The sequence below is a fragment of the Hyla sarda genome, chromosome 1, assembly GCF_029499605.1.
Source record: "Hyla sarda isolate aHylSar1 chromosome 1, aHylSar1.hap1, whole genome shotgun sequence".
Taxonomy (NCBI): Eukaryota; Metazoa; Chordata; class Amphibia; order Anura; family Hylidae; genus Hyla; species Hyla sarda.
In genome coordinates, this window is record NC_079189.1 from 170,896,430 (window position 1) to 170,917,897 (window position 21,468).

At 45.3% G+C, this 21,468-nt stretch overlaps 1 protein-coding gene across 1 annotated transcript; it reads left to right on the forward strand.

Annotated features, from left to right (window-relative positions):
• Nucleotides 1-6,336: 6,336 nt before the first annotated feature.
• Nucleotides 6,337-8,055, forward strand: LOC130354352 (piggyBac transposable element-derived protein 4-like). The gene has a single exon (XM_056555134.1). It carries the CDS (start codon nucleotides 6,337-6,339, stop codon nucleotides 8,053-8,055), a length of 1,719 nt encoding a protein of 572 aa, XP_056411109.1.
• The last annotated feature ends 13,413 nt before the right edge of the window (nucleotides 8,056-21,468 follow it).

The following is a 21,468-nucleotide window of genomic DNA, read 5'->3' on the forward strand; positions in this document are numbered from 1 at the left end:
ATAGCTTTTGTAAATATTGAAAAGTTAAAAAAAATAAAATTTAAAACATTCACCCTTTTTGGGAGTTGCAATAGGTTTTGTTGCAGGCAAGATGCAACAGGATAGGTGTCCAAAAATGGTAAAGAAAAAATAGCTTTTGAATGAAAATAAATTATCCCTTTGTTAGGGATTATGAGTTGCATTTGTGAAAACCCAGCTGGTAGCAGGCATTGGTGGACTGGTGGTAGTTGTAGTAGTGAAAAGCAGGCAGTGGTAGACCAGTACTAGTAGTAGTAGTAGTCAGCAGACAGCAGGCATTAGTGGACTATTGATACTTATAGCCAGGCCTCGTGATGCTGCTCCATGAGCTTACATGGAGCCTTAATTACTAAATTTAGACCCTGGCTATGCCTGGCTTTCTTATTGCAGACACTGTGCCTGGTTTTCTGCACATGGTCCCCACCACCTCACCACTCCTCCCAGTATGAACTTCTGATTTTTGATCACAGGCTCCTTGCTGCCCCTCAACATATTTACCATGATACCTCACAATCTCAACATCATGCCTACCACCATTAGTCCCACTTCTGCTATGCTTGGCCATTGCTTCCCACTCCACCATCTCTGCAACACACTCCAACTCCTCCTAGTGGATAATGCTATCCTCTAGCTTAGCACTAGGCGGGAGTGGGGGGGGGGTCCAGGACAGACATTTCTACTGCGCCATGTAACTAACCTTGAACGAGTCAGCCAGTCCACAAGGTCCGTTCTATGCTCTGAAACCATGACACAACCCCTGGAAGGCAACTTTTTCTTGCTTATGCTGCCTTGGCTGGCCTTGGCTGCTGCTACTTGCACTGGTGCACTGGCAGAAGACATGGAAGAGGAACTCTGTCATCTACCATATCCAACAATTCCTTTTCTTGTCACTCACCTACTAGTCAACTTTTGGTCTCTACGCTTTCAATGTGTATTTACAACTTGGCCTAAAATGCAAACACCACGTTTATTCTCGACGCTTTCAATGTATACATAGATAGAAATACTGTGCATTATTAAGGCAGCTTAGCCTTAGATGGTTATTCTGCATTTTCTCTTAACCCCTTAAGGACGCATGATTTTTCCGTTTTTGCATTTTCGTTTTTTCTCCTTACCTTTCAAAATCATAACCCTTTCAATTTTCCACCTAAAAATCCATATTATGGCTTATTTTTTGTGTCACCAATTCTACTTTGCAGTGACATTAGTCATTATACCCATAAATCCACCGCGAAATGGAAAAAAAAATCATTGTGCGACAAAATCAAAGAAAAAAAAATGAAATTTTGTAACTTTTGGGGCCTCCGTTTCTACGCAGTGCATATTTAGGTACAAATGACACCTTATCATTATTCTGTAGGTCCATACGGTTAAAATGATACCCTACTTATATAGGTTTCATTTTGTCATACTTCTGGAAAAAATCATAACTACATGCAGGAAAATTTATAAGTTTAAAAATGTAATCTTCTGACCCCTATAACTTTTTTATTTTTCAATGTTCAGGGCGGTATGAGAGCTAATTTTTTGCACTGTGATCTGAAGTTTTTATCGATATGATTTTTGTTTTGATCAGACTTTTTGATCACTTTTTATTCATTTTTTAATGGTATAAAAAGTGACCAAAAATACGCTTTTTAGGACTTTGGATTTTTTTTGCGCGTACGCCATTGACCGTGCGGTTCAATTAACATTATATTTTTATAGTTCGGACATTTACGCACGCAGGGATACCACATATGTTTATTTTTATTTTTATTTATACTGTTTTATTTTTTTATGGGAAAAGGGGGGTGATTCAAATTTTTATTAGGGAAGGGGTTAAATGATCTTTATTAACACTTTTTTTTACTCTTTTTCTGCAGTGTTATAGGTCCCATAGGGACCTATAACACTGCACACTGATCTTCTATACAGATCACTGGCGTGTATTAACACACCTGTGATCAGTGTTATCGGCGCTTGACTGCTCCTGCCTGGATCTCAGGCACGGAGCAGTCATTCATCGATCGGACACCGAGGAGGCAGGTAAGGGCCCTCCCGGTGTCCTGTAAGCTGTTTGGGATGCCGCAATTTCACCGCGGCGGTCCCGAACAGCCCGACTGAGCAGCCGGGATACTTTCACTTTCACTTCAGACGCGGCGGTCAGCTTTGATCGCCGCATCTGAAGGGTTAATGCAGGGCATCACCGCGATCGGTGATGTCCTGCATTAGCCCTGGGTCCGAGCCGTTGATAGCCGCCAGGACCGACCCGATATGACGCGGGGACACCGCGTGACCCCACGGCATATGGCGGGAGCCTGCGGAGGACGTAACTATACGTCCTTCATCGTTAAGGGGTTAATGCTTTCAGTCCAAATTTATGTTAAACCCAGGTAGAAATTCTATGGGGGACATTTATCAAGGGATTTAGAGCTCTTTTTGTGCTTACAAAAGTCGCACAAAAAGTTGCATTAGCACCTAAGCAAATTTTTGTGTGACTTTTGGCTGTAAGCAAAAATCTACAAAAGAGCCTACGAAAGTAAATTTTATTTTTCACTTTGTAGTGGTCAGGGATTTATGAAGTGCGAAAGTCGCACAAAAAGTCGCACAAAAAGTTTCAAGCCCTCCAAAACAGCGTAAATGTAAGCCAGCCCGGAGCTGGCTTACAAAACAGCTTTGGAGACCAAATTTTCATATTTCCCGCTGGCAGCCATGATCACGGCTCCAGCGGGAAATATGATAGGAGCCCGGGCTGGCATCACTCTGAAGCCGCCTGGGCTCTGTCTGATTCTATCCCCGCTACACTAACTTAATGACAGGGACACATCCCCCCGCTTGTCTCCCACCCGCCCGCGCTGCACATCTCCCATCTGTCTCTTACCTGTCTCTTAGACTACAACTCCCAGCATGCCCATACAGGGGGAGTTGTAGTCTTGTAGCAGGTAGCGGGAGGGAGATGTGTGGCGCATGTGCGGGTGGAAGACAAGGGGGGATGTAAATCAGTGTCCCCATCATTAAGTTAGGGTAGTAGGGATAGAATCAGTAGGGATAGAATCCGGCGGCTGCAGAGTGAGGCCAGCTCGGGCTCCTTTTAACATATCTCGGTGCCGCAGAGTTTTTATATCTTCTACTGTAATTTCATATTTCCCGCAGGGTCCCGTGATTGGCCGGGACCGAGCAGCCAATCACGGGACCCAGCAGGAAATTTTATCTTGCAGTGGGGACTAAAAACTCTGCGGCTCCGTTATATGTTAAAAGGAGCCCGGGCTGGCCTCACTGCAGCCGCTCGGGACTCCACCATATATTATCCCTGTGGCGCCATGGTAAGGAGCCCGGGCTGGCCTCACTGCAGCTACCCAGGACTCCATCATATACTATCCCTGCGTCGCCGTTGTAAGGAGCCCGAGCTAGCATAACTCTGCAGCCGCCCGGGACTCCCGCAGCCGGGTGGGGAGATGTGTAGGAGCCGTCCCTGTCATCCCTCAGCACTGCAGTACACGCCGAGGGATGGCAGGGATGGCTCCTGCACATCTCTCAGCCCGGCTGCGGGAGTCCCGGGCGGCTGCAGTATTATGAAATTACAGTGATTTTCTCATCACCCCAGCCAGGGAGCAGAGCGTATTACTGCTCGCTTCCCTGGCTTGCACGACTACAACTCCCAGCATGCCCTTACTGTAAGACTCTGTCGCACGACCTTGATAAATCGCATGTAAGCAAAACCTGGGAAATCCACTTACAAAAGCATTTTTTAAAGCAGAAAAGTTTTCCCTTATGTTAATAGCCGAAGTTCTTTATCAACCCATTATTACTAGTAGCAATCACGTCACCTCTGCTCGCACAGTGCCTGAACAGTAAGATGTTTGCTAGGCTAGCTAATTTTCATTTTTGTAAGATCCTGCAGTAGAGAGTGAGTTATGGGGGGTTTTAGCAACCTAACAATACAGGGGGGCTCAAGGCTAAGGGGGATCAAGAGGGTTCACTTGTCATTATACATCGCCTGGTTTTATATTTCGCTTAGTTTAACAAATAGAATTCTGTGTACGGAGCTTATTGCTATTTTTATTATTTACATTTCCTGATATTGCATATGTACCACGTTATTTTCAGATCCGCTTGACGATTCCTTTTTCTCCATTCTGATTTCGGGATTGTTTCAGTTGTGGTAGGCTAAATTGTGAACGTATTCTGTGACCTTTTATTTTTCAGGGTGCTTCTGGTATTTCTGATACTTTTTAGAGTTGTGAATTCAACTTGCCGTACCATTATATCATTATAGGTTAGTGCTCGCTATCCATCGTTACTTACGACAGGTCCTTTCCAGCGGTCAGTCTTAGAGGGCCATTCGGGCATAGCTTGTCTGTAAGTATCAAGACAAAACAGACTAATTGTCCCATCCTTTTCTCACTGTACTTTCTGTTATTTAAAGGGGAAAAGGCTATAATTAGTCACCTCATTCTCCTATGCTTTCTGAGGCGTGTTGCCACGTCAATCCTCGAGTCCTCATGTGTGTTTTTTTTCCCTTTTATTGGTTGCATTGCCGCCGGGAGCTACATGGTTTGGGGGGGGATCTGCCAGTAGAGGTTGGTTGCCCACTTCAATCCTTGTGCCTCGTAGTCTGGCTTATATAGGTCACTCGTCTTGTCGTTGCGCACCTCTAGAGACAGATTGCTTGTCAATCCATGTGCCTCACGTTGTCTTCTCTAGTGATCTAAGTGTGGGGTTCAGGTTAGCAGCAATTACTACTATTGTTTTAGGTGATGCCTTACATCTCGTAATGCATAGAAGGGGCGCCTGCCCCCCCCCCCCTCCTCATCGCCTGCCAGATCTTCTTCTCTGGTAAGTGTTCAGTCACTCAAGACCTGGACTATACCAAACATCACAGCGGAACTGCGTTGTCGGGGTATCCCCTTCCCTGCTACAGCCAGGAAAGCTGAACTGTTCAGGATTTTGTGTTCCCACGGGACCCCAGGTCCCCAAGATCAGGCAGACCGAGATTCTGTTTCACTTGTCCAGATTCACTCATTGTTAACCCCTTCCCGCAGAATGTCATATATAAACGCCGTGTTGTGCAGTGCGTTCGCGCATCCCGGCGTTTATAAATGACATGCAGTTAACCCGGCGCTGCACAGCAGCGCAAGGGTTAACAGGCAGAAATCCCGTGCCCAGCGGCGGGAGACAAGTTCTGCTTGACATCCCAGGACCATCTGTAATTGGTCCTGGGATTAGAGCCCTGTGATTGGTCCCTGTGGACCAATCACAGTGTATCAGTGTCTTTGTTACAATAACACCGGCTCCGAAGCTTTCAGTTCGTTCTGAACAGCGATTGGAGCCGGTGTTAGTGTTAGGACAGAAGACAGAAGACAGAAGAGTGTTAAAAAGCTTTTCTAAAAGCTAAAAATTTAAGTGGAAGTAAAAGAACCCCCCCCTGTAGTGCCCCTTACCCTGCTGCTGCTGCCGCCGTCTGAAGTCTGCAGCCTGTCCGATCTGACAGGCTGCAGTGAAGATCCTAGTGACTGTCACTGTATATAACAGTGACAGTCTTTTATAAATCTGTGCCCCAGTAGTGCCCAGCAGTGCCCCCCAGTGCCCATCTGTGCCCATCTGCTGCCTCCTAAGTCTTTAGCCTGTGCGATCTGACAGGCTGCAGTGAAGATCCTAGTGACTGTCACTGAATATAACAGTGACAGTCTAGTGCCCATCAGTGCCCATCAGTGTCCAGTAGTGCCCATCAGTGCCCAGCAGTGCCCATCAGTCTCCAGTAGTTCCCAGCAGTGCCCCTTCCAATTGCTGTCCTCCCTGTCTGAAGTCTGCAGCCTGTGTGATCTGACAGGCTGCAGTGAAGATTGTAACTTGTAACTGTAACTGAATATAGTTACATTCTACAGTACAGTACAGTAATAAAGTTTCAGTGCCCATCAGTGCCCCTTATCCTGCTGCTGATTCATTCATTCGTTCATTCATTCATTCATTCGTTCATTCATTCATCAGCTGTAATCTGTGAAGAAATTGAAGTCTGTCACTGACCATAACAGTGACAGTGAAGAATAATATAAAATACTGTCAGTGCCCCTGAAGTGACTGTCACCCTTTCATCCCATCACCACCTCGCACACCTCCATACTACCCTGTTACGTTTTTTCCTGGTGCGTCACTGATTAGTGACAGCAGTGACAGTTCGCCGCTGTTTTTTTTTAGTTCTAGTGGCGCTTTTTGTTTCAGTTTTTCCGTTGTTATAAAAAAAGTAAAAAAGTTAAAAAAAATATATAAAAATACAAAAAAAATATTGTTCTAGTGTTGTACATCAGAAACACTTCGCCACTTATAGTGTCATCCAATATGTCAAGGCGTCGCATGTACAGCACTGAGGAGGCATATGCCTTCTTGGCATCTTCCTCTGGTTCAGATAGTGGTGAAGAGTTGTTATATTTGCCCTCTTCTTCTTCCTCTTCCACTGATTCTGACGAGGAACCTCCCCGCCACCGCCCTAGGCCAGGTCCTAGTACCAGTCCTAGTACCAATATTGAGCCAGGTCCTAGTGCCATCTCTGAGTGGGCTCCAGCTTCAAACTTTATACCCAATTTGCCTGAGTTTGTGGCCACTGCAGGCATTCGTGTTGACACCGTTGGGTTGAAAGAAGCTGATTTTTTTCAGCTCTTCTTTTCAGAAGAGCTGATTAATTTGATAGTGGAGGAAACCAACCGGTATGCTGAGCAATTCATTGCGGCCAATCCACAGGCATATCATGCTAGGCCTTATCAATGGACGCCAACCAATGCACTAGAGCTCAAAAATTTTTTTGCCCTTTTGTTTAACATGGGCATAGTTAAAAAGCCCACAATTCGCTCCTATTGGAGTAATGATATGCTTTACCATACTCCACTGTACCGGTCGGTCATGCCAAGGAATCGGTTTGAAGCCCTCCTCAAATTTCTACATTATGCTAATAATGAAAATTGTCCACCTCCCAGTGATCCAAATTTTGATCGCATATATAAAATTCGGCCCCTTGTTAATTATTTAAATCAAAAACTTTCTGAAGTTTACACCCCAGAAAAAGAGATTGCAGTGGACGAATCTCTTGTGCACTTCAAAGGAAGGTTGCACTTTAGGCAATACCTGCCTAACAAACGGGCCAGGTATGGGGTAAAACTTTATAAGTTGTGCGAGAGCGCAACCGGCTATACGCACAAATTCAGAGTCTATGAGGGGAAAGACTCTAAAATAGAGCCCCCAGAGTGTCCCCCCGTACTAAAAACAACGGGAAAAATAGTATGGGATCTAGTTCACCCCCTGCTAGATCAAGGGTATAACATCTACCTTGATAATTTTTACACTAGCGTCCCATTACTACAATGCCTGTTTGCCAAGGGGACTGTGGCCTGTGGTACCATCAGGCGAAATCAAAGGGATCTGCCTAAAATTTTTGTACGGCAAAAGTTGAAGAAGGGGGAAAGCAAGGCTGTGTGCAAGGACAACATGATGCTTGTGAAGTACCAGGACAAGCGTGATGTTCTTGTACTAACCACCTTACACCCAGACAGATCCACCCCTGTCCAAGTCCGTGGTACCACAGAGAGTGCCCCTAAACCGGTGTGTATCCAGGACTATAATAAGTTCATGGGAGGGGTGGATCTGTCAGATCAGGCCTTGCAGCCGTACACTGCCCTACGCAAAACTAAGACCTGGTATAAAAAATTGGCACTGCACCTCTTCCAAATTACCATGTACAATTCATTTGTGGTGTACAAACGTGCAGGAAATACATGCACATACCTGCAATTCCAGGAAAATGTTATTAAGGACTTTCTGTTTGGGGATCCGGAAGGGGAGGAAAGCAGAGCCACAGGATCGGAGAACAGAATAGTTCCAGGGCAACATTTTCCTGCGGTAGTTCCCCGTAGAGAATCGGGGAGTAGGCAACAGAAGCGGTGTCGGGTGTGCTCCAAGCGTGGCATTAGAAAATGCACTATATACCACTGTGAGACATGTCCCCACAAACCCGGTCTGTGCATTGAAGACTGTTTTAAAATCTATCACACAACATATGATATCTAATTTTGTCCCCTTTAATTATTTTTAGAATGACTTTGGATAACTCTACCCAATGTACCCTTGGAATGACATGTGAGCAATTCATTTATTTTCCCCTTTTTCTCCACTAAACTATTTAAAAAAATCTAATTGGCAAACCCCTAATAAAACTGAAAATTACCATTATACCCCTAGATGAATACCTTGGCAGGTATAGTTTTATATTTTCAACATTTTGCTAAACCCTTAACAAAAAAAAATTCCATTATACCCCTAGATGAATACCTTGGCAGGTATAGTTTTATTTTCACTATCTTGCTAAACCCCTAAACAAAACTTAAAAAAATTTCCATTATACCCCTAGATGAATACCTCAGCAGGTTCCCGGGGTTCTGGCTCCATAGGGGCTTCCTAAATCCGACATGCCCCCAAAAAATTCTCTCTCCAAATTTTGCTCCTTCCCTTCTGAGACCTGTAGTTCACCAGCAAAGCATTTTACGTGCTTTTATGGGTTATTTCCTTGCTCAAGGGAAATGGGGCTACAAATTTTGGGGTAATTTTTCAGCTATAACCCCTTGTAAAAATGAAAAATTTGGGGAAAAACAAGCATTTTAGTGATTTTTTTATTTTATTTTTTACATATGCAAAAGTCGTGAAACACCTGTGGGGTATTAAGGTTCACTTTACCCCTTGTTACGTTCCCCAAGGGGTCTAGTTTCCAAAATGGTATGCCATGTGTTTTTTTTTTTTGCTGTCCTGGCACCATAGGGTCTTCCTAAATGCGGCATGCCCCCAGAGCACTTCCAAAAAGCCAAAATGTGACTCCTTCTCTTCTGAGACCTGTAGTGCGCCAGCAGAGCACTTTTCACCCCCATATGGGGTGTTTTCAGAATCGGGAGAAATTGGGCTTCAAATTTTGGGGGGCATTTTCTGCTTTAACCCTTTGTAAAAATGTCAAATTTTTGAGAAACCAAGCATTTTAGATAAAAAATATATATATTTTTTTACATATGCAAAAGTCGTGAAACCCCTGTGGGGTATTAAGGTTCACTTTACCCCTTGTTACATTCCCCGAGGGGTCTAGTTTCCAAAATGGTATGCCATGTGTTTTTCTTTTTGCTGTCCTGGCACCATAGGGGCTTCCTAAATGCGGCATGCCCCCAGAGCAAAATTTGCTTCCAAAAAGCCAAATGTGACTCCTTCTCTTCTGAGACCTGTAGTGCACCAGCAGAGCACTTTTGACCCCCATATGGGGTGTTTTCTGAATCGGGAGAAATTGGGCTTCAAATTTTGGGGGGTATTTTCTGCTTTAACCCTTTGTAAAAATGTAAAATTTTTGAGAAACCAAGCATTTTAGGTAAAAAATATATTTTTTTTTTACATATGCAAAAGTCGTGAAACCCCTGTGGGGTATTAAGGTTCACTTTACCACTTGTTACGTTCCCCGAGGGTTCTAGTTTCCAAAATGGTATGCCATGTGTTTTTTTTGCTGTCCTGGCACCATAGGGGCTTCCTAAATGCGGCATGCCCCCAGAGCAAAATTTGCTTCCAAAAAGCCAAATGTGACTCCTTCTCTTCTGAGACCTGTAGTGCACCAGCAGAGCACTTTTCACCCCCATATGGGGTGTTTCCTGAATCGGGAGAAATTGTGCTTCAAATTTTGTGGGGTATTTTCTGCTTTAACCCTTTGTAAAAATGTAAAATTTTTGAGAAACCAAGCATTTTAGGTAAAAAATATATATTTTTTTTTACATATGCAAGAAGTCGTGAAACCCCTGTGGGGTATTAAGGTTCACTTTACCCCTTGTTACGTTCCCCAAGGGGTCTAGTTTCCAAAATGGTATGTCATGTGTTTTTTTTTTGCTGTCCTGGCACCATAGGGGCTTCCTAAATGCGGCATGCCCCCAGAGCAAAATTTGCTTCCAAAAGGCCAAATGTGACTCCTTCTCTTTTGAGACCTGTAGTGCGCCAGCAGAGCACTTTTCACCCCCATATGGGGTGTTTTCTGAATCGGGAGAAATTGGGCTTAAAATTTTGGGGGGCATTTTCTGCTTTAACCCTTTGCAAAAATGTAAGATTTTTGAGAAACCAAGCATTTTAGGTAAAAAATATATATATTTTTTACATATGCAAAAGTCGTGAAAGCCCTGTGGGGTATTAAGGTTCACTTTACCCCTTGTTACGTTCCCCAAGGGGTCTAGTTTCCAAAATGGTATGCCATGTGTTTTTTTTTTTGCTGTCCTGGCACCATAGGGGCTTCCTAAATGAGGCATGCCCCCAGAGCAAAATTTGCTTCAAAAAAGCCAAATGTGACTCCTTCTCTTCTCGGACCTGTAGTGCGCCAGCAGAGCACTTTTCACCCCCATATGGGGTGTTTTCTGAATTGGGAGAAATTGGGCTTCAAATTTTGGGGGGTATTTTCTGATTTAACCCTTTGTAAAAATGTCAAATTTTTGGGAAACCAAGCATTTTAGATATTTATTTTTATTTTTTTTTACATTTGCAAAAGTTGTGAAACCCTTGTGGGGTATTAAGGCTCACTTAATTCCTTGTTACGTTCCTCAAGGGGTCTAGTTTCCAAAATGGTATGGCATGTGGGCGGTTTTAGCTGTTCTGGCACCATAGGGGCTTCCTAAATGCAACATGCCCCCCAAAAACCATTTCAGAAAAACATACTCTCCAAAATCCCCTTGTCGCTCCTTCGCTTCTGAGCCCTCTACTGCGCCCGCCGAACAATTAACATATGAGGTATGTGCTTACTCGAGAGAAATTGGGCTACAAACACAAGTAAAAATTTTCTCCTTTTACCCCTTGCAAACATTAAAAAATTGGGTCTACAAGAACATGCGAGTGTAAAAAATGAAGATTTTGAATTTTCTCCTTCACTTTGCTGCTATTCCTGTGAAACACCTAAAGGGTTAAAACACTTACTGAATGTCATTTTGAATACTTTGGGGGGGTGCAGTTTTTATAATGGGGTCATTTGTGGGGTATTTCTAATATGAAGACCATTCAAATCCACTTCAAACCTGAACTGGTCCCTGAAAAATATTGAGTTTGAAAATTTTGTGAAAATTTGGAAAATTGCTGCTGAACTTTGAAGCCCTCTGGTGTCTTCCAAAAGTAAAAACTCGTCAATTTTATGATGCAATCATAAAGTAGACATATTGTATATGTGAATAAAAAAAATGTATTTTGAATATCCATTTTCCTTACAAGCAGAGAGCTTCAAAGTTAGAAAAATACAAAATTTTCAATTTTTTCGTCAAATTTGGGGATTTTTCACCAAGAAAAGATGCAAGTTACTATAAAATTTTACCACTATGTTAAAGTAGAATATGTCACGAAAAAACAATCTCGGAATCAGAATGATCAGTAAAAGCATTCTAGAGTTATTAATGTTTAAAGTGACAGTGGTCAGATTTGCAAAAAACGCTCTGGTCCTTAAGGCCAAAATGGGCTTGGTCCTGAAGGGGTTAAATTCCCTCTCTACATCAATGCACGCTATGCAAGAGAGATTATTAGCTCTCGAGGCTCATGCAAGCCCAGCAGCTTCCGCGGTTAATCTGGAGTCCACCGGGTCTCCTACGCCAGGAGTCTTCACAGAGGCGGCTGGCACATCGGGGTCCGTACCTGCCTTAGTACCCGTCTCTTCCACTATGCCTGCTGCTCCTGCAGGACCTTCGGTTCGTTTAGTTTCAGGTACTGCCACTTTAGTTACTGCTTCCTCATCTGGGATTTCATCTTCAGGTACGTCCTCTCCTGCTGTGAGTCTTATCCCCGCTCACTTCATCCCGGAAACCATCAGGAAAGATATCCTTGAGGGGAAGGATGTAAACTTAGCATCTCTCCTGGTGGCTTCTCAAGACGTATTGGACGAGAAGACTTTTGCTTGCGGCAAAGTGTCGGTTGTAGTGAAAGCTAGGGATCCTCGGCTCAATAGAAAGCTGAACATCCTCAAATTCATTCTAGCTTTCGGGCTCTACAGGGATGTGGTTTGTGCCATTAACCCTAACAGGAGAAACGAGATAAATCAGTACCTTCTTAAGCTGATAGATTTAGGTTATAAGTACGGGGGTTTCGGGTTCTATGACTACCATCGATCATTTTCCGCTAAAGCAGAAGCCACCCTTTCTCAGTTCCAGCAAATTACGAATTAGGCCGCACTGGACACCGAGCTTTTCTGTAGCATTTCGCTGGCCTTAGCGCACCACTTTGCGCCATTTGCCAGTCCTCCACCCATGCTACAAACTGGTGCCCTAATGCTGTAACCAGCACTTCTGCCTCGGATAGTGGGGTCATGCCCAAATCTCAGCCAGGGCCTTCAGTCAACAAATTTGGTAGACAAGTGCACTATTTAGGCAATGCGCAAAGGTTCAGTCAGTGCCGGTTGTTACATATTTGTTGCATCTGCCACAGAGCCCATCCCAAGAGTCAGTGTCCCAAAAGAACAGGTCCTTCGAGCATACATACAGGGCATCCTGCTCCAGACCTGGTTGTATTTCTGTGTCAAGGATTTGATAATGGTTTCAATACTGGTTTTGTATGTCTGTCCCAAATGACCTTTGTGTGCCGCAATCTCCAGTCAGCTTTTGAGAAACGAGGTTCTGAAAGGATTCGTGATTGGGCCTTTAATCAATGGAGGGTGAGTCCTATTGGTGTGGCTTGTGGAAAGTGTTCTAATAAATATCGGTTGATCTATGACTTGTCCGCACCCCATTCTTCGGCAGTTCCCAACATTAATTCACTCATACCGTCAGAAGAGTTTACACTTAACTACACTTCAGTAGATGTTGCCATCCAGCGGATCTTGCTGCTTGGGCCGAGCACGCGGCTGCCTAATGCTGACATTTCCAATGCCTTTAAATTGTTACCAATTCATCCAGATTTGTGGCAATGGAACGGGATCAAGTGGTGTGGGCAATACTACTTTGCGACATGTCTCACCTTTGGGTCCAAGAGTAGTCCCTGGTTATTTGATACATTCGGTGCAGCATCAGAGTGGGTCTTGACTAACCATTGATCATGTGCAAATGTATTACATTACCTGGATGATTTTCTGCTACTTGAAAGCCCAACTGATCGACCTAAGGATCTTGAGACGCTTTTATCAGTTTTCTGTAACTTGAATGTCCCTGTGGCCTACAAGAAGGTTGAGGGTCCCTCCACATCCATTACATTTCTAGGCATTATATTAGACACGATTGACAGGGAAGCTAGACTACTATGGGAAAAGCTGGATCGTATCTGGGCCGTCATTCACAACATGGCCTGTTCACCAGCGTCGAACAGCAAACAACTCCAGAGCCTGTCGGGAATGCTACATTTTGCCATGATAATCATTCCTCAGGGTAGGGCCTTCGTCTCCCAGCTCCCAATGCAGAATCTCCCGTGGTCCTGGATCAGGCAGCTAGAGCAGATCTAATAATGTGGGATCAATTCCTGTCTGAGTGGAATGGGGTCTCCATGTTTATCCCCAAAGCCAATCAGTTTGGGGATAGTTGTCACGGATAGTTGTCACCGGTAGTTGTCACGGACGCCGCAGCCTCAGCAGCTTTTGCAGCCATATTCTCCCCTCATTGGGGGAGGGGACTCCTGGACTCCTGAACTTTTGGCTTTACCTGAGTTCTCGCCTACCTCGGCCTTATTCGAGATTATTCCAATAGTGGCAGCAGCCCAGACATGGGGTCATCTATGGCTAGGAAAGACAGTGGTATTTTATACTGATAACATGGTCACACGTGACATTATTCACAAGGGTAGGGCTAAGTCACTCATTATTATGTCATTTCTCTCCAGGTTGGCCCACACTGCTCTGGAAGGAAAGTTTCACTTAGAGTGTAAAACATAGCTGCTGATGCACTCTCTCGTATAAACTTTCAGGTTTTCTGTCAAGTAATGTCAAGTAATGCCGGAGGCAGACGTGATAGGCACCTCCTCTCAGTTCCTTGATTCTCGTTTGAACAGTTTCTATTTGGGAGCTTTAGAATTGATTAATCATTCGTTAGCTAGTAACACTGCCAGGTCTTACAAGTTAGCCTGGAACACTTTTCTTAAGTTAAACACCCGTCACCTTCCCCTTTTTGATATTCAGTACATCCTAGCCTTCGTTTTTTTTGTTTTTTTTTTGCCACTCATCTCTAAAACTATCACATAATTCCATCCGGTTATATTTAGCAGGTATTCAACATTTTCGTTCCCTTCAGTATCCAATTCTCCCTTCTGTCCTTAGTGCTCACCCGGTCAAAGCAGCCTTAAAGGACATCTGCAGCGGTACAAACACTTATCCCCTATCCTCAAGATAGGGGATAAGTGTTTGATCACGGGGGGTCCGAACGCTGAGGCGATCTCCTGTACGGGGCCGCGGCTCTCTCCCGTGCAGGGGGCATGCCAGCCGCAGCATGACGTTGTGGCCGGCACGCCTCCTCTATACATCTCTATGGGAGAGGCGGGGAGGCAGCATTCGTGCCTCCCCGCATCCCCCATAGAACTGTATGGGGACAGGGAGGAGACGGGGCGTCACCATGGGCGCTAATGCCGGCGCCCCATTAGGGAGATCGAGGGGGGTCCCAGTGGTCGGACCCCCCACAATCAAACACTTATCCCCTATCCTGTGGATAGGGGATAAGTGTAATTCTCCTGCAGTTGTCCTTTAAAGGGAATTCAAAAGACTGAGAAGCCTAGGCCTCACTCGATATCTGCTACGAATTTTCAACAATTCAGTATTTTACTAGATAACAACCCGTTCGGGATCTCTGATAGCATGGTAATTAAAGCTGCCATTTATTTAGGATTTTACGGCTTTCTCAGACCGGGTGAATTCGCTAAGACCCCTTATAATACACATGCCTTACTAATCAAACATTTAATGCCTTCTGGCTCTGGCTTTAAGTTAGTGTTGGAATGCTCTAAAACTCAGCAAACAAAACAGGTCATGGTCAGTTTTTACCCCACTAACAATTCATGGTGCCCAGTGAAGGTCCTTCAGCAATTATTAAGATTTCTCCATTCCAAACCATCTGATTCACTGTTGCTACCATTCCCCATTTTACCTCTGACTTCTAGGGAATTTGTAAGGCAAGTCAGGATACTCGCTTGTAGCATCAGCACGCAGGGCCGCATTAGGGCGCGGCAAACCAGGCAATTGCCTAGGGCCCCCAACCCCCAGGGGGCCCCCTGCCGGCTGCTCAGTAGCAGTTCAGCAGCCTGGCCGTGGCCACTTTAAAACAGTTATCTTTATTCCAATTCCCTTCAGGGTATACAAACTCCTCCAGGACTAAGTCCATTTACTAGGGTTTTCACTTTAAAACAGTGACCAGCGGCGGGCTCGGACACTTCTCCTGCTTTTTCTATTTTTTCATATTTCCTTACCTGGCCGCGCTCGGCAGGCTCAGGTAATGCAGCAGGACTTGTGGGCTGTGTGGATAATATGATGAGTGACATCTCCTGCCGGCTCCTCTGCGCGGCGTCAGGTTCGTCACTCCTCATTTCCTGCAGCGCCAGCTGCTTAAGTTTAGCAGTCCGGCCACGGCTGCAGGAAATGAGGAGTGACGTCCCTGACTCCGCAGAGGAGCCGTCGGGAGACGTCACTCTTCATATTATCCACACAGCCCACAAGACCCGCCGCATTACCTGTGCCTGCCGAACGCGACCAGGTAAGGAAATATGAAAAATAGAAAAAGCAGGGGGAGAGGGGGGACCTAATGTGGGTAACTATACTGCCAACCTAATGTGGGGGAACTATACTGCACTTAATGTGGGAACTATACTGCACCTAATGTGGAGGAGCTATACTGCACCTAATGTGGGGGAGCTATACCGCATCTAATGTGGGGGAACTATACTGCACCTAATGTTGAGGAACAACAACAAAACAAAAAATCTAGCCAGCACCTATACCCAATACACGGGTGCACGCTGCTGTGGCAAGTACAAAACATGTAAAAAAAAAAGAAAATGGCAGCAGCACACTTGGTCAACAAAATGGAGGCTCATAGCACACTTTTTGATCAAAATGTGTCCCCCCATCCACCATGCGGAGGTGGCCTCATATTGGATGGGACCCCAACATTCACTCACCTCTGCTGGGCATGCAGCCTCTGACTGGGTGACATGCTGGATCCATTATCAATCCAAACCACCTCCTGTGAAATAGGGGAGGGGAGGCATGGCTACAGAGGGAGCCACTCCCCCCAAATTGCACACAAAAAACTATAATGTAGCCAGCACCTATACCCAATACAAGGGTGCACGCTGCTGTGGCAAGTACAAAACATGTAAAAAAAAAGAAAATGGCAGCAGCACACTTGGATTTGATAATGGTTTTAATACTGGTTTTGTATGTCTGTCCCAAATGACCTTTGTGTGCCGCAATCTCCAGTCAGCTTTTGAGAAACGAGGTTCTGAAAGGATTCGTGATTGGGCCTTTAATCAATGGAGGGTGAGTCCTATTGGTGTGGCTTGTGGAAAGTGTTCTAATAAATATCGGTTGATCTATGACTTGTCCGCACCCCATTCTTCGGCAGTTCCCAACATTAATTCACTCATACCGTCAGAAGAGTTTACACTTAACTACACTTCAGTAGATGTTGCCATCCAGCGGATCTTGCTGCTTGGGCCGAGCACGCGGCTGCCTAATGCTGACATTTCCAATGCCTTTAAATTGTTACCAATTCATCCAGATTTGTGGCAATGGAACGGGATCAAGTGGTGTGGGCAATACTACTTTGCGACATGTCTCACCTTTGGGTCCAAGAGTAGTCCCTGGTTATTTGATACATTCGGTGCAGCATCAGAGTGGGTCTTGACTAACCATTGATCATGTGCAAATGTATTACATTACCTGGATGATTTTCTGCTACTTGAAAGCCCAACTGATCGACCTAAGGATCTTGAGACGCTTTTATCAGTTTTCTGTAACTTGAATGTCCCTGTGGCCTACAAGAAGGTTGAGGGTCCCTCCACATCCATTACATTTCTAGGCATTATATTAGACACGATTGACAGGGAAGCTAGACTACTATGGGAAAAGCTGGATCGTATCTGGGCCGTCATTCACAACATGGCCTGTTCACCAGCGTCGAACAGCAAACAACTCCAGAGCCTGTCGGGAATGCTACATTTTGCCATGATAATCATTCCTCAGGGTAGGGCCTTCGTCTCCCAGCTCCCAATGCAGAATCTCCCGTGGTCCTGGATCAGGCAGCTAGAGCAGATCTAATAATGTGGGATCAATTCCTGTCTGAGTGGAATGGGGTCTCCATGTTTATCCCCAAAGCCAATCAGTTTGGGGATAGTTGTCACGGATAGTTGTCACCGGTAGTTGTCACGGACGCCGCAGCCTCAGCAGCTTTTGCAGCCATATTCTCCCCTCATTGGGGGAGGGGACTCCTGGACTCCTGAACTTTTGGCTTTACCTGAGTTCTCGCCTACCTCGGCCTTATTCGAGATTATTCCAATAGTGGCAGCAGCCCAGACATGGGGTCATCTATGGCTAGGAAAGACAGTGGTATTTTATACTGATAACATGGTCACACGTGACATTATTCACAAGGGTAGGGCTAAGTCACTCATTATTATGTCATTTCTCTCCAGGTTGGCCCACACTGCTCTGGAAGGAAAGTTTCACTTAGAGTGTAAAACATAGCTGCTGATGCACTCTCTCGTATAAACTTTCAGGTTTTCTGTCAAGTAATGTCAAGTAATGCCGGAGGCAGACGTGATAGGCACCTCCTCTCAGTTCCTTGATTCTCGTTTGAACAGTTTCTATTTGGGAGCTTTAGAATTGATTAATCATTCGTTAGCTAGTAACACTGCCAGGTCTTACAAGTTAGCCTGGAACACTTTTCTTAAGTTAAACACCCGTCACCTTCCCCTTTTTGATATTCAGTACATCCTAGCCTTCGTTTTTTTTGTTTTTTTTTTGCCACTCATCTCTAAAACTATCACATAATTCCATCCGGTTATATTTAGCAGGTATTCAACATTTTCGTTCCCTTCAGTATCCAATTCTCCCTTCTGTCCTTAGTGCTCACCCGGTCAAAGCAGCCTTAAAGGACATCTGCAGCGGTACAAACACTTATCCCCTATCCTCAAGATAGGGGATAAGTGTTTGATCACGGGGGGTCCGAACGCTGAGGCGATCTCCTGTACGGGGCCGCGGCTCTCTCCCGTGCAGGGGGCATGCCAGCCGCAGCATGACGTTGTGGCCGGCACGCCTCCTCTATACATCTCTATGGGAGAGGCGGGGAGGCAGCATTCGTGCCTCCCCGCATCCCCCATAGAACTGTATGGGGACAGGGAGGAGACGGGGCGTCACCATGGGCGCTAATGCCGGCGCCCCATTAGGGAGATCGAGGGGGGTCCCAGTGGTCGGACCCCCCACAATCAAACACTTATCCCCTATCCTGTGGATAGGGGATAAGTGTAATTCTCCTGCAGTTGTCCTTTAAAGGGAATTCAAAAGACTGAGAAGCCTAGGCCTCACTCGATATCTGCTACGAATTTTCAACAATTCAGTATTTTACTAGATAACAACCCGTTCGGGATCTCTGATAGCATGGTAATTAAAGCTGCCATTTATTTAGGATTTTACGGCTTTCTCAGACCGGGTGAATTCGCTAAGACCCCTTATAATACACATGCCTTACTAATCAAACATTTAATGCCTTCTGGCTCTGGCTTTAAGTTAGTGTTGGAATGCTCTAAAACTCAGCAAACAAAACAGGTCATGGTCAGTTTTTACCCCACTAACAATTCATGGTGCCCAGTGAAGGTCCTTCAGCAATTATTAAGATTTCTCCATTCCAAACCATCTGATTCACTGTTGCTACCATTCCCCATTTTACCTCTGACTTCTAGGGAATTTGTAAGGCAAGTCAGGATACTCGCTTGTAGCATCAGCACGCAGGGCCGCATTAGGGCGCGGCAAACCAGGCAATTGCCTAGGGCCCCCAACCCCCAGGGGGCCCCCTGCCGGCTGCTCAGTAGCAGTTCAGCAGCCTGGCCGTGGCCACTTTAAAACAGTTATCTTTATTCCAATTCCCTTCAGGGTATACAAACTCCTCCAGGACTAAGTCCATTTACTAGGGTTTTCACTTTAAAACAGTGACCAGCGGCGGGCTCGGACACTTCTCCTGCTTTTTCTATTTTTTCATATTTCCTTACCTGGCCGCGCTCGGCAGGCTCAGGTAATGCAGCAGGACTTGTGGGCTGTGTGGATAATATGATGAGTGACATCTCCTGCCGGCTCCTCTGCGCGGCGTCAGGTTCGTCACTCCTCATTTCCTGCAGCGCCAGCTGCTTAAGTTTAGCAGTCCGGCCACGGCTGCAGGAAATGAGGAGTGACGTCCCTGACTCCGCAGAGGAGCCGTCGGGAGACGTCACTCTTCATATTATCCACACAGCCCACAAGACCCGCCGCATTACCTGTGCCTGCCGAACGCGACCAGGTAAGGAAATATGAAAAATAGAAAAAGCAGGGGGAGAGGGGGGACCTAATGTGGGTAACTATACTGCCAACCTAATGTGGGGGAACTATACTGCACTTAATGTGGGAACTATACTGCACCTAATGTGGAGGAGCTATACTGCACCTAATGTGGGGGAGCTATACCGCATCTAATGTGGGGGAACTATACTGCACCTAATGTTGAGGAACAACAACAAAACAAAAAATCTAGCCAGCACCTATACCCAATACACGGGTGCACGCTGCTGTGGCAAGTACAAAACATGTAAAAAAAAAAGAAAATGGCAGCAGCACACTTGGTCAACAAAATGGAGGCTCATAGCACACTTTTTGATCAAAATGTGTCCCCCCATCCACCATGCGGAGGTGGCCTCATATTGGATGGGACCCCAACATTCACTCACCTCTGCTGGGCATGCAGCCTCTGACTGGGTGACATGCTGGATCCATTATCAATCCAAACCACCTCCTGTGAAATAGGGGAGGGGAGGCATGGCTACAGAGGGAGCCACTCCCCCCAAATTGCACACAAAAAACTATAATGTAGCCAGCACCTATACCCAATACAAGGGTGCACGCTGCTGTGGCAAGTACAAAACATGTAAAAAAAAAGAAAATGGCAGCAGCACACTTGGTCAACAAAATGGAGGCTCTTAGCGCACTTTTTGATCAAAACGTGTCCCCCATCCACCACGCGGAGGTGGCCTCATATCGGATAGGACCCTAACACTCACTTACCTCTGCTGGGCATGCAGCCTCTGACTGGGTGACATGCTGGATCCACTATCAATCCAAACCACCTCCTGTGAAATAGGGGAGGGGATGCACGGCTACAGAGGGAGCCACTCCCCCCCCAAATTGCACTATACTGCACCTAATATACTGTGCTATACTGCACCTAATGTGGGGAGCTATACTACACCTAATGTGGGGAACTATACTGCACCTAATGTGGGTGAACATACTGCCTACCTAATGTGGGGGAACTACAACCTAATCTGGGGGCAACTATACTGCCAACCTAATATGGGGGAACTATGCTGCCAACCTTATGTGGGGGAACTACAACCTAATGTGGGGGGAACTATACTGCCAACCTAATGTGGGGGAACTACAACCTTATGTGGGGGAACTATACTGCCAACCTAATCTTGGGAAGCGATACAGGCAACCTAATGTGGGGGACTATACAGCCAACCTAATGTGTGGGAACTATACTGCCTACTTAATGTTAGGGAACTTCAACCTACTGTGGGGGAACTATACAAAAATATAAAATTGTACTATTCTGATCCCTGTAACTCTATTATTGTTCTGTATATGGGGATGTATGAGGGTCATTTTTTGCGCTTTGATTTGTAGTTTTTATCGGTACCATTTTTGTTTTGATGGGACTTTTCAATTGCTTTTAAGATATTTTTTATAGTATTTGAAGTGACCAAAAATGTGCAAATCTGGTTAGTGCACTTTTAAGACTTTTGGGCCCCCTCTTTTGATTTTGCCTAGGGCCACACTAAGCCTAAAACCGGCCCTGATGGCATGGATCCTTGTACAGTCTCGGGGCATTCTTTTAGGATGGGTGCAGCATCATCTGCTTCCAGGCATGCCATCCCCTCTTATGATGTTGTTAAGAAGTTAGGCTGTTGGAATTCCCCATGTTATCATAGGTATATACCAGACCCTCAGGTCGAAATGGCGAATGCTTTTAACCAATTGTCCAAGGTCTAATTTCATTAATAAATAAATTAATTTTTCCTGTCTGTTGGTATTTTGCCCCCTTCTTTCATAGGCTACCTCAGTCGGCCTGCCGGGCACACTTCAGGCATGGTTATATTAGACATGGTTATAATTATTATTACTTTTCATTACACATCATGGTAACCCAACCACAAGTGGAGGTTAGCTGTAAACAGTTAACCTAATTTGTGGACGGAGTCTGAGCACTATTTCAAGCAGAGGCAGTGGGC